Source organism: Fusarium keratoplasticum, chromosome 3 (genome assembly GCF_025433545.1).
Source record: "Fusarium keratoplasticum isolate Fu6.1 chromosome 3, whole genome shotgun sequence".
Classification (NCBI taxonomy): domain Eukaryota; kingdom Fungi; phylum Ascomycota; class Sordariomycetes; order Hypocreales; family Nectriaceae; genus Fusarium; species Fusarium keratoplasticum.
Genome location: NC_070531.1, coordinates 3385480 through 3398230, shown reverse-complemented (window position 1 = coordinate 3398230; position 12751 = coordinate 3385480). Strand labels below are relative to the sequence as shown.

The window sequence follows — 12751 nt, the reverse complement described above, 5'->3', positions numbered from 1 at the left end:
GTGTTTCAAGGCCTCTGAGTCTTGGGGGGTGCGGTTTTTGGAAAACGGAGCGATCAGTGGCTGATGACCAAGTGTAAAGACCAGAGGCTGTCTCGTGTATCTCGCAGACTAATTATCATCTTTGACCAACCTCACCCTCGTTGACCTTTAGATCGCTTGCACGGCACTAACCTGTGCCTCGTGCATCGAATCGGCTAAGATGGCCGAAGAGGACTTTGAGATCGACTTTTACGGCGATGCCAACAACGAGCAGCAGCAGGATGACCAGCGCGGCGATGGTGGCCACCACGACCACCACCAGGATCACCACCATGACGACCACCGACGGGATAGCCACGATGACCAGAACATGGATGAGCACCACCCGCAAGACAGCCATCGGGGTCAAAGCCACGATCCTGGCCATCACAGTTCCGGTTCCCAACAAGGAACCAAGCGAAAGCAGGAAGAAGATGGCCGGCCAGTTGACCAGGCTGCTACCACTTCAGTCATGATCTCCGAGTTGAATTGGTGGACCACGGACGATGACATTCGAGGATGGGCGCGACAAGCTGAGTGTGAAGACGAGCTCAAGGACATTACGTTCAGCGAGCATAAGGTCAACGGCAAGAGCAAGGGGTACGATTCTTATGGAATTGAAGAGTTGGATGGAGTAACTGACCGTTTTCTAGCCAAGCATACGTCGAGTACTACTCACCTCAGGCGGCGACCGCATTCAAGCACACCGTCGAACAGATCATGGCCGAGAGCCAAGCTGGCCACAAGAAGATCAACTTGAGCTACTGGAACCCTAATGTGAACCCCTTCAAGACACTGCCCAAGGACGCCCCAGCCCGGGCCAAGGACCAGAATCGTTCATCGTCAGGTTCTTACAACGACCGCGGCAACAATATGGGCGGAAACTTTGGCGGCGGCTTCCGGGGAGGACGCGGCGGATATAACCGTGGCGGTATGAACCAGGGCAATTACAACAACCGCAACTATAACAACAACAATATGGGTGGCTTCAACCCCAACATGGGAGGTGGATTCAACGGACCCATGGGCGGCGGCAACTTTGGCGGTTTCAACAACCGGGGCGGCATGATGGGTGGAGGCATGCGCGGCGGCCCTGGTGGAATGCGAGGAGGTCGAGGAGGCATGATGGGTATGAACCCTATGGGCGGAATGCCTATGGGTATGCCCGGGAACATGGGAATGGGCATGATGGGCCCCAACGGGATGCCTGGTATGTTGAAACTCGGAGACTGTGATGGAGTACAGCTAACCCCTCTAGGTTTCCAAGGCATGCCTCCCAACTTCAACCCCGGCTTTGGCTTCAACCAGAACCAAGGCGGCGGTGATTGGGGCAACCCGCACGGTGCTAAGCGACCACGTCCAGAATAGAGCTGGCCGGGCGTTTGGTATGTTGATAGCGTCTTCACCGCACTTACAGTGGTGGAGCATGGCTAACTCTTCTAGGTCATGCGGTTAGAAGCTTCGACGCTGGTAGTGACTCGGCTTTCGTTTAGCCAGATCTCCGGCAACGACCGGGGCCCAAGGCGTGGGCATCTCGGACGACGGTAGGAAACCAGGACCAAAGAGCCTCGTCCGCGGTTGCTCGCCAGCCTCAAGATTGCTATAATGGCTTTCTGGACCAGGATGCAGTCAAGGTTCCTCGTTTAATGCAACAACTAGTGGCGTCTTGATTCCGGGAAAGGAGTGAGTGGTATGTGAACGGACAAGTGTCGGGGAGGAGGCGATTCAGGAAAGAAAACTGGAGACGCGGCCTCTCTCAACTGTATCAATAGATTTAGGCATGTAAGGTTAGGCACAGGCGTAACAGAGCGTTTATTGACTTTGACTGGGTGTGTTGTTCATGGTTCATGTCTTGGTTGTGTATCCATGTTGTGAGGTGTTCATACGGTGTCACTGAAGTCAGAAGAGGGCTTCTATCTTCTTACGGATGGAAATGAGGATCCCAGAGAGCTCACTTCGCACCGGGCATTCGGAACTCTACCTGGACTGAGCTGGTACCTCGTGCCTCTTGCGTCTGATAGAGAGCTTGCCAAGGAGGTCACATCACGACACTTGCTTGAAAGGTGTGGTGGATTGAAACAGGACCATTCGGCTGTCAGGGGAGCGAACAGCAGGTATGACCAGCTGAGACTGAAACTAGATTCATGGTTTCTTCTGAAACTCCTCAATGTGTGTTCATGATAGAGTGTGCTGAGCTCGCCCGGTCTTGGTGAGACTTCCCGTCTGCTGACTTGAAGAAGGCAGGTCATGCAGGATTGAAGAAAAGATGAAGTTGAATGGATATTTAACCCAATATAGATGGCGTGATTCTGCTCTAGCTGATCATGTTTCTGTACTGGTGGCTCTGTGCGTGCTTGTGTAATTCTGTTACACGACTCCGGCTGCAAAGGGGACTTGCTGGAAAGCTCGTGTACGCTTGAAACTCACGAACAATAGCCTCTAATCTTATAGTTACCACCCGGAATACGGCGTGTATTTGTTATACCGACTCAGCTATTGGTCGCGTATTCATTCCAGTAGCAGGAGTAAACCTGCGGAGGGACCTTTAGAAGTCTCGACTAATTGGTAAACAGGTAGATTATGAACTATACGATGCTTTGGAGTCCTTTCTCCTAAGGCTTCTAGTATTTTATATTATTAGTTTATGGAGATATTAGTGAGTTTGCGATGAGAAGTCTGGTGTCATGACGAATCGTTGGTGTGCCAAACCCCCTCGCCTCTTGAACCACAACCCAAATACGCCTCTAGACTCCTCTTGTTAGGATGCCAAGAGAATATGAGTTGTTTAATACAGTAATCCATTATTGTTGCCTGTTACTGTAGACTGTGACTGCTGCCTGAGGCTGGGCTTATGTTGTGCAGGTCAGCACCAAACCTCGCTTCGACAACCGTCTGACATGTCCAATCCTGTGCCTTGTGATTGTTTCGAGTTGCAAGTCTCTTGTTTCCGCATTAAACTAGGCAATGATAAATGTCATTCAAGGCCCCAATTCGAACACTTTCAAGGATTGCCCCTCGGTATCGCCTCTGCGGAACAATTGATCGTTTGGGGGCGGACGCATTGAGTCGCCGTGTGAGTCAGGCCGTGAATCCCTGACGGCTTATTCGCTACGATCGGAATTACTGAAATTGAGGCAGCATTTATCTCCTTCAAGACCTTCTATATGTTCATCGCGTTGTTCTCCTCTCTTCGCTATCGAACCACGAGCATTGTTCAACCTCAGACGGCACTCCACCATGGCTACAGAAGACGTCAACAAGGCCAACGTCCTCGAGGAGGCTCAAATCGACGAGACAAAGGATGTTCAAGACTCTGAGGAAGATTCTGACCCGGGTCCTATCTTCGAAAAGTGGCGGCCGATGATTGATGCCATTGCTGATGGCACCAAGGAGGCCTTTCCAGCCAGCCCATCCTTTGACCCCTCTTCGCCCTCGACATTCCAGACCTTCTGGCGAGGGGTCTTTACAAGTCTCAAGGATTCAGTTCTGAAGAATCAAGAGATCCCTCACTACCTGACCGAGCCACCCGTCTCTACGTGTAGCGTGACCTTGTTCGACAATAGGCACGCACTCGGCTGTCCCTGTTGCCAATCCCCCTCGGAGCCTGCCATCGAGCTAGAGAACGAGAATGGCGTGACAAAGGAGGATTTCATGAACGCAATCGTTAACACGATGTACGGCGAGGCGCTTCCCAAGGTGTTTATCGAGTCGGAGCCCATGTACCAAGAGGACGACGAGACAGACGACGCTGATGATGATGATGTCGAGAGTGAAGATGGAAGCGAGGACGATGCACCAGAGACAGCCTCTTTCAAGAACGACTCGGGGGTACTCGTGTATACTTACGGCTGGATGAGTGCTGGCGGCAAAAACGAGGGAGGGACGGTTATGTATGGGGATGAACCAGATATTATCCTGTACTGTTGCCCACCAGACGAGTTTGAGAAGAGGACGAAGAAGGACGAGAAAGACTCCAAGGAACCGAAGGAACCTAAGGAAGCTAGGGAATCTAAGCTCTAGGGACGCCAATGACACTGGAAAGGAGGACCAGACTTGTCTAGACATTTGCAGGAAACTCTCAACTCAAAACGGCGCCGTTGACGGTTGCCTCTACTAATGATACTCTGACTTGAGAGTCAATCCACTTGATGCCCAATCTACATTTGACCCTTGGATCCTGATTGACCGAGTTGGAGTTATGAGTGATCGAAAGTGTCTTGTAAATATCCGAAAGGAGGTCTTGTTCTTGTGTGATGCTGGGGGGCGGATTAGAGGCTGAACCCATCAACTCTATGTGCGACCGCACAATCAGATCGGAACACTTGCTAGGATATTTATTCAACACCCTATGTGAGCCCATGAGTCAAGGCATGTTACATGAAACATGAATACATTCTCACTCGTGTAATGCTCCGGCTTGTCTTTTGAAACGCAGAACCCGAGCCCCTGGATTGCAACAACTCTCTCGACGTTGAAACCACACGGGATTTGAAGAGCAAGGAACTTACTTGCTAGTCCAATATCTGGATTGCAATGCCATGACTCTTTTTGAGCAGATTGAGAACGATAGGTCCCAGTGTCGTTGGCGCCCACTGGCGCCATCATACTGTTGGTGTATGCTCACTCATCACGAGGCAACTCGAAGCCGTTGCAATGATCACTTATTAGCACACACCGTCAAACTTGGCCCTGGCGCCGCAAGCTCACAATGAGCTATTGACCACGGTAATCGAAGCATAGGTGCCACGAACTTCATCATCTGGTGAGCCCTCGTTAGACTGCTTTTCAGGAGCATGACACACATGGGAGCAACCACCTACCAACTCCTAGCTCGCTCCACGACGAAATACTCAGACGTCACCAGAATCGCAGATATGTTACACTACAGTACAACTACACAAAGCTAATCAAGGGGGCGACGGGTACAAAGGGGTATCAAAACCCCCCCTCTCTCAGCTCCTTCAACCTCTTCTTCTCCTCCCTCTCCCTCTTGCGAATACTCCTCATGTCCGGCGGCCTCTCGATCCCCAGCTCCCTCCGCAGCTCATCCACGTCATCCTCCAGCCTCTCCTCCCAAAACACGTTGATCACCTCCTTGGCCCTGGCACCGTTCTTGATCGCCCAGGGGAGGTAGATGCTCGCGAAGCGCTGCCTCTCGCTGCGCTTCATGGTCGCCGCTGCAAAGATGCTCAGCCCCGTCATGGGGAGGAGCGTGTTTGCGAATTCAAACGCCTTGAGCGCAACTTCACCCTCCCTCACGATCGGCAAGCCCGTGAGAGCATGGTAGAAATCGTGACACTCGCGGTACCGCTGCATGACGTACGCGCACTCCTCGTCGTCAATGTATCGCACCGCGGAGCGGGTGTCGGGCGACACGCCCTCGCGGTCGAGCCATCCGACGTAGGCGCGGCCGACGGTGTTCTCGGGGAGGGCGCGCAGGGCAGGGAGGGAGAGGGTCTTGGACGAGATGCGGGGGCGGGCGCGGAGGATGCGGCGGCCGGTCGGGTCGGCGAGCATGGCGTCGCGGAGGCGGTAGATGAAGTATGGGGTTGCGGTGGCCTCACCTGTGGCAGCGATGAGGTCTTTGACGAGTTAGCCAGAGTAATCAGAATGGTGTAGAGTGTATACCATGACGATACGGGTCGAAAAAGGACCACAGACTAGCCCCAATGGCCATTCCAGCCCGCTCAACCCTCGTCAGAGGCACATGGCCTGGATAATTTGGCGGGGGCCGATTCAAGCTCGAGAAGCCGCGGTGAGAGCAAGAAACACAAGCTGTAGCACGTAGAAGGGTGTAGCCCTTTTGGGCAGACCCAATTGACCGCAGCCGTGGCAGAGCAGCCTCCATTGCGACGGGCAATCCGGCAACAGGTTGGTGATGGTACGATGTAGAGGGCTGGTGGTGTTGATGGAGACATGGGCATGCGCCATGACTAAGCTCCCAGCCCAAAATAGCAAACCAGACAACGTCACGCGAGAATAGCTTCACAAGGAGGCCGGTGAGTAATTGTTTGATTTGTCCTGATGATTAAACTTACTTATGAGTCAAAGGCCCTTGTCAGTTGATCGTTATTGTGATCTGTTGAGCCCAGCCAAGGACTGACGAGCAACCTCCGGCCGCATCTTGAGATGGCGCCCCTCCAGCTGAGATTGATATTCATTCACCACCAGACATAATCCTGATTCGCTCAACGAGTGTGATGTATTGATCAAGGTTCCAAAAGTCATATCTCATGTCAATTTACCCAATCCAATATCAATCCGCTTCATAACGCTAGCCAAGTAAATCGTCAAGTGTGATCCCAAGATCAAGCTGAGTTCGCTACATCCGGCCCGTATGGCCTTTTCCGAGTAAGATATGTATTAAGGTGCATCAGTTTCTTGGGATTGTACCCTTGTTCGAGCTGCATCGTTTCAATGAGGTCCCATCCCTCGACAGCGCCGCCAAACTCACCACCTCTGACCTTTTCCTCCACGCTGAGCCGCAATATGGTGACCTCTCGCAAGTCAGGGTAATCGCCGCCCACCAGCACACCACAAACTTCGTCGTTGACCTCCTGGAAGACATCGGGATAGTCGGCATCCGGGGGATGGTAAAATTCGGAGTAGAGGCACAACGTCTCTAGTGTGAAGGGTAGGGCCTCGTTGAGTAGCTTCGTTTCCTCAAGCCCGTGGACGCCCACAAGGTTTTCCTTTGTGATACAGAGATGCTTCAGGCGTGGCATGCTTTCCAGAGAGCCAATTCTCCCATAACAATGACGATGCTCTTCAAAGCCGTCGGTGTGTAAACCAAACTCGACTAGGTTCCGGCCGAATTCCCTCAACGAGTGGCCAATGCTGGTCAGGTCGAATTCCCAGTTGATATCAAATCCTGACTTGCGGACATTCCCGAGTGTGATGTAGAGGCTACGGAGATCCTTGCAGATGGCCAGGATGTGTCTGATTGTTGGGGCATCAATGATGGCTTCGGAGATGTCCAGACACTGGAGACGAATGGGAAAACTGGCCCAGAGCCTCGTCTCCTTCTCAAAGCCCAGCCAGTGGAAGCCCTGGGCTCGCAGTATCCTGAGGTTGGGGTGAATCAAGACGCGCCTAAAGTCGGTGATGGGTGGGCTTGGCTCAATGGCCGAGTTGTAGCCGACTCCTCTCAGGCGCAACTCTTGCAGGTTTGGGAGATGGTTGGCATAGGTTTCTGCCACGTTGCCGTAGGGCGTCTGCTCATCTTCGTTGCCAAAGAACTCGCTACAGTCGGCGTAGGCAAGTTCCTTCCGCTTGCCCAGACTTCCACCCAGCAGCCAGAACAAGGCTTTGGACGGGCAACTGTATGTGATGTCGACGAGTCTCACGTAGGGTGTCAGGGCCAGAATAAAACTTGTCAGGTTGTTTCTGTTGCGAGGGGTCATGTTGACGTGGGCACTGTGCATCTTCTTGTCCCAAAGTCTCTGGAAGGATTGAGGCATGTTGAGAGAGTCAAGGCACTCCTCAAGCATGTTGGAAAAGCCGGCATCTCTTGGCCACTCGATATCATCGATGGCGATGGCCCTAACATTGAGACCGAAGTCGGGATGAGTAGCTAGGGTACGGGCGAGCTTGGCCTGGCGCTCGTGCTCATCGTCTCTAACGCCGGACACGATTATTCGGAAGAGCAGACCCTGAGCTACACGGTGAAATTGGCGAGATACGAGGGATAGAATTATCAGGATCTTGAGAGGATCGCGATTCATCCTGTCCCGAAGCAGAGTCCATTTTACATTGGGGATGCCGCATAGGAGCCGAGAGAAGATGTCATGCCAGATCTCGTCAGGGAGGCGTATCATGGTAGGCAGCTTGTTGAAAGAGACCGGGATCACTGAGAGGTAGGTAGGTTGGTTACCGTAGGTAGATAGAAGAGACAAGACGGAAAGAGAAGAGAAGAGAAGAGGCAAAGGATGCAGAAAAGACAAAAGCGAGAGGACTCGAGTCTAGTGCACGAGGCGAGGCGAGACGAGACGAGACGAGATTGAGTCAATTGTCTATGATAGACATGTTCCCCATGCGAGTCTGGGTGGTGGTGTAATGTTGGAGGAGATGGGAAAGAGAAAACCCCTCGACTCGGCGGCCAACAAACAATAAAATATTCTGAGCTTACCTCCAGCTGAACTGTCAGTCACGTGGTGCGATTCTGCGAGAGAGAGAGAAACGGGAAGGATGGATGGAGGGAAGGAGAGGTCGGATCATGGCCTGGTTCGCTCGTTGGACCGCCTCAACTGGCAAACACGTCGGCCAGGCAAGTGCAGTGCAGGTCAGGTCGCGGGGGCGGCTCGCGCGGGCGTCGGGACTGGGACTGGGATTGGCACTGAGATGGATGGATGGGTGTTTGATTGGGGACGATTCTGTCATAATATGCGTGTCTTATAACGGGTTGCGTCCTAGTATTGGTCCGTACAGTATCTGTATGTATGTAGGTTGGTTACATGCCAGCCAGTCAGGTAGGCAGGCTGCGTACATGCGTTGCGTGAGAGAAGAGAGATTGTTGAAGTGAGGAGAAGTGCAGAAACAACTGCAATGCAGGCAGAGCCAGGCAGGCCAGAACCTTCTGATATGGGGGGCCTGGGTACATCTGCCGATGGTACGGTATCAAGTACCCCGGACTGGCTGTCAGACGGGACGGACGGGATGGGAACGGATGCAGAACTAAAACCGGCTGAATGGTTCAAGCATCCAATTGTTGTTGTTGGGGCTTGAGCTGCGAGACCAAAAGCTGGCGTTATACCCTTGCAAGAGGGGAACCGGAGGAATAATGCCGGTGGGTGGAGGGTGACAGTGGGAGTGGCAGTGGCAGTGACAGAGACAGAGACAGAGACAGACAGCCCAGCCTGAAGATACCCTCCATGTTTGATGCGGTGGAAACAAAAGAAAAGAATCACAACAATCTGATTTATCGTTTATCGGGTGCAGCTGGTGTCAGGCTGACTGAGGAGTTGTTTCACCCTGCAACCATCCTTTGAATGAATGGCATGACTCCTCCCTCACTCTGCCACTCATTCCCCCTTGCTCCCCGCCCCAGCATGACACCCAATATGTATCCCGACCATGGATGGATGGATGCGATGCGATGCGATGGCTGAAATCACCACCTCCTCCTCCTTCGCGACTGCGCCCTCCGAACAGAAAAAAAAAAAAGAAAGGAATGGCGACCGGGTCCCCGGACGCCGGCCATGATCCAGATTCATCCCGTTAATGCTTCCCGCCTCCGCCGAGTCCAACAAACGCCCGCCTCCGACGTGTACGTGTACGTGCGTATGTGTGTGTGTGCACACACCGAATCAGCCGCTTGGCTGGCTGAGGTACCGTAGTATTTGGCCACCTGGAAAGGCGTCAAGATGGTCAGCCGCATGCCGGGCAGGTTGATCGGTTGGGGATGCGGCTTGATATCCTTGGAGCCAGCGGACGGTGCGTGAGATGATGGATACATCATTTTGGAATACGGCTCGCAGCCTTAAACAATGACTCTCGTGTGTCAGGAGTGAACACATTGAGAAAACTACAACAGACCTGACCCTCTGTTTGTATCTTTGAGCCATTCACCCGAGAGCCTCGTGGCGTCTGTTTGATGGCTGTAACCGGGAGGTACTGTGGCTCAACCTGCCGACCAGGCTGTGACCAACGATGCCCAAGTTTCTTCCCAACATCGTGATAAAGCTGAATATATTTACAAAGGGTTGAAGTAAACGGACCGCGTATTTGATTGGCTTCCAAATGACACCGGATACTTGCAGATCAAGGCCTCGAGTCGCATGTGGTTCTACGGCTGACTACATATTCGCGGCTCTTTGGCCCTTGTGCTACATCGGGTGGTTGCACGATTCCGAGAATAGACTTTGAATACCTAGACGGGAAGTCAATGCAAAACCTTGTGCCTCGTCAAGGTTTAGGCACAATGGTGTTGTGTTGGCAATGGCTAATTCACCGATACTATCGAGCCCCGTGAAGAGAAGAAAGGCTGCACACAACCCTATTCTCAGTTCAGTCAAAGTATAACTACAGGGTCAGCATGCAATGACAAAGTGTCATATGAAAATAGGATGAGCCTTTGAGGGCCTGTCAACAAAGGCTTCCTCTGACACTCTTGCCCTCAACAAGTACTTAAAGACCATCTGGACGAGGGCAACCCATCCGGAACCCATTTCTCTCAACCATCCATCTCAGACCAGACCTTGAACCAACTCAATCGGAGATTCCTTGATAGGGAACATGATCTCCTTTCTGAAGACAGGCCGCCGAGCCCCGTGTTCCGAGCCATAAAGAGAACCGACCCCGGTTTCGGCAACACTTCTCCCACGGAGGCCGTACTCGACACCGTGGATTGGCATCATGCTTTGGCCGCCTCGAGGAACAACAAGATTGGGATGGGACTGGGTCCGACCCTAGTTCATGGTAAAACGACGTCGCAACTCGGAAACCTTGTGCTTGCCGATAGTCGTTCCGGCCCCGATTCTTCGACCCCATCAACTTCGACCGCAGACATTTCCATGGCAACCAATAATGGAGAACGAATCAACATTACACATCAAATGGGAAAAGGGTTCGAGGGCCTGGTCTTCGATTCACGTGAGTGAGCCTGGAAACCCAAGATCTTCCAGCCCGTACGAGCTCAGAGCATCGTGGTAGGGGAGGGGAAGCTTTCTTGAGCGCGTTTACAAGACACACCTGGACACATGTACCAGCACCTATGACTGACATGGACCCGTTTCGACTACTCCTGGAGCTCGAGGATCGCCGCCCTCACTGCCCCGTCAGTCATGGCATCAGTGGCTCCCCGGATCTCTCTCCGAGTCACTCGCTTTCTCCTCATGCTTCTGGGGACACTCGCTATGGCACACTTGCGAGGAGTAAAAGGCTTGGCTTATCCTTTGGTATTTTGCGTGGTAGGAATGGAGCATCTGAGCCTGGCATGAGTGTTGAAGACACCTTGGTCAACATACGCCCTCCAGATGAAGCGCCCATAAACCGGCACCACCTGCGGATGTATAACCGGAACCAAAACCAGCGTCAGAACCCTCAAGACATCCCCATCTTTGTGGATAGTACAGCAATGACAGCAGGCCCAGGAACCCATTGCCCGCCAGGCTACGACGCCATCGACGCAGCTTCCGGCCTGAGGATATGCTAGGTCGGCGAGCCCGTTGCGAGTGAAGGATGGCCTTGGTCATCTTCGCCCAGTATCACGATCTTCTGGCTCAGTTAACCCATCGAGGGTCCGCACGAGAAACAAGAGAATTATCCCTTTCTACCTTCTCAAGACTGCAGTCTCTCAACACAATGTCGAGAACCACAATTAATCAAGCAATAAACGTCACTGGGTCGTACGACGTTACCGCCGCCCTCCAGTATAGAAACCAGCACCCTATCCCTTCTCCCCTCCCTTCGCCATTCCCTGAGATATGGGGCCTCTTGCGCAACACACGATTATCCGCATTTCGTGAGCCCAGTATCACACCTCTGAGTTAGATAAATACCTGAGATCGGAGCCTCTTGGACGCCATCCGCGGATCCAGGAGGTGAGTAACCGGCAATGGTGAGGACATCCTGGAGCCGGGACAGTCTTGATCGGGTACTGACAACTCGTACAGTCGATCTTCTGATAGACCCAAGATGTATAGGTATGCTCATACATGTGGACTGTAACAAACAGACACTTGAGTTCCTAGAAGCTTTGGATCAAATTCCAAGCCACAGACCCCAATGTTGGGAAGCATCTTGCGATCTTCTGGCTCAGTTAGCCCATCAAGGGCCGGGCTTCGACTATAACGAAGAACACATTATCAACACATCGACACATCATAGCATCATATCCCAATGCTAACACAGTGGCCTTGACATCACCCACGATGTCATCGTGGAGCAGGACGAGGCGCTCCCTGCTCTCCCTATCGGTGGCGGCGCCGACCAGGCTGGTGCCAACGACGCTGCCAACGATCTCAGGTGACGTGTCAGTCCGCTCCTCAGCGCCTTCACGTCTTATCCCTCGCAGCGTGACAGCAGGGACTCCATCTGTACTCCAGAGGATGCTGGGGTTTCTTCGGTTGTGGATGCGGCGAGAGGTGTGCGTGCTCCGGTGGTGGACGGTTGGTACTCCAGTTCAAATGGGTCCAGGTCTGGCAAGGAGGAAAGTTGGCGACCACTGGCCGGCTGAGGTTCCTAAGGCTGGCTGGAGTCTTCGTCACGAGATCTTCTGGCTCAGTTAGCCCATCAAGGACCAGGCATCAACTATATCAAAGAACACATTATCAACACATCAACACATCAACACATCAACACATCAACACATCAACACATCAACACATCAACACATCAACACATCAACACATCAACACATCAACACATCAACACATCAACACATCAACACATCAACACATCAACACATCATAGCATCATAGCATCATAGCATCATATCCCGATGCTAACACAGTGGCCTTTTTTTTTTTCGGCCTTTCTACTGCCCGCAGTAGAAGACTCATACCTCGCTGCATCATGAAAGGTTAAACCTCTCAGGGGATATTTAACTGCTCTAACCTCTCACACGGTCGTCAAAAAACATGAGACACCAAACCAACGCTCTGCAGCTATCACGGCAAAATAGACTAAGTCTAAGGCCTAAGACTTTTAAGAAAAATATCATAAGTAATTAAATAGTATTAAAAAGTAATCATATCATTATTCCCCCCGTTTATGTCTTATTTTACTTATGCTT

The 12751-nt window shown here is 52.3% G+C and overlaps 4 protein-coding genes across 4 annotated transcripts; 2 read left to right on the top strand and 2 right to left on the bottom strand.

The window, feature by feature from the left end:
- Nucleotides 1-199: 199 nt before the first annotated feature.
- On the top strand, nucleotides 200-1386 carry NCS57_00438200 (RRM domain-containing protein; the record flags this gene model as incomplete). Its single annotated transcript, XM_053054343.1, has 3 exons — nucleotides 200-618; nucleotides 672-1228; nucleotides 1277-1386. The coding sequence occupies 3 exons, from the start codon at nucleotides 200-202 to the stop codon at nucleotides 1384-1386; spliced, it is 1086 nt and encodes a 361-aa protein (XP_052916503.1).
- A 1603-nt stretch (nucleotides 1387-2989) lies between these two features.
- On the top strand, nucleotides 2990-4038 carry NCS57_00438100 (uncharacterized protein; the record flags this gene model as incomplete). Its single annotated transcript, XM_053054342.1, has 2 exons — nucleotides 2990-3091; nucleotides 3157-4038. 2 exons carry the CDS (start codon nucleotides 2990-2992, stop codon nucleotides 4036-4038), a joined length of 984 nt encoding a protein of 327 aa, XP_052916502.1.
- Nucleotides 4039-4953: 915 nt separating this feature from the next.
- NCS57_00438000 (Ubiquinone biosynthesis protein COQ4, mitochondrial) lies at nucleotides 4954-5866 on the bottom strand (the record flags this gene model as incomplete). Its single annotated transcript, XM_053054341.1, has 2 exons — nucleotides 4954-5600; nucleotides 5647-5866. The coding sequence occupies 2 exons, from the start codon at nucleotides 5864-5866 to the stop codon at nucleotides 4954-4956; spliced, it is 867 nt and encodes a 288-aa protein (XP_052916501.1).
- Nucleotides 5867-6326: 460 nt separating this feature from the next.
- On the bottom strand, nucleotides 6327-7835 carry NCS57_00437900 (uncharacterized protein; the record flags this gene model as incomplete). The annotated part of the gene is made up of 1 exon (XM_053054340.1): nucleotides 6327-7835. The coding sequence occupies one exon, from the start codon at nucleotides 7833-7835 to the stop codon at nucleotides 6327-6329; it is 1509 nt and encodes a 502-aa protein (XP_052916500.1).
- Between the last annotated feature and the right edge of the window lie 4916 nt (nucleotides 7836-12751).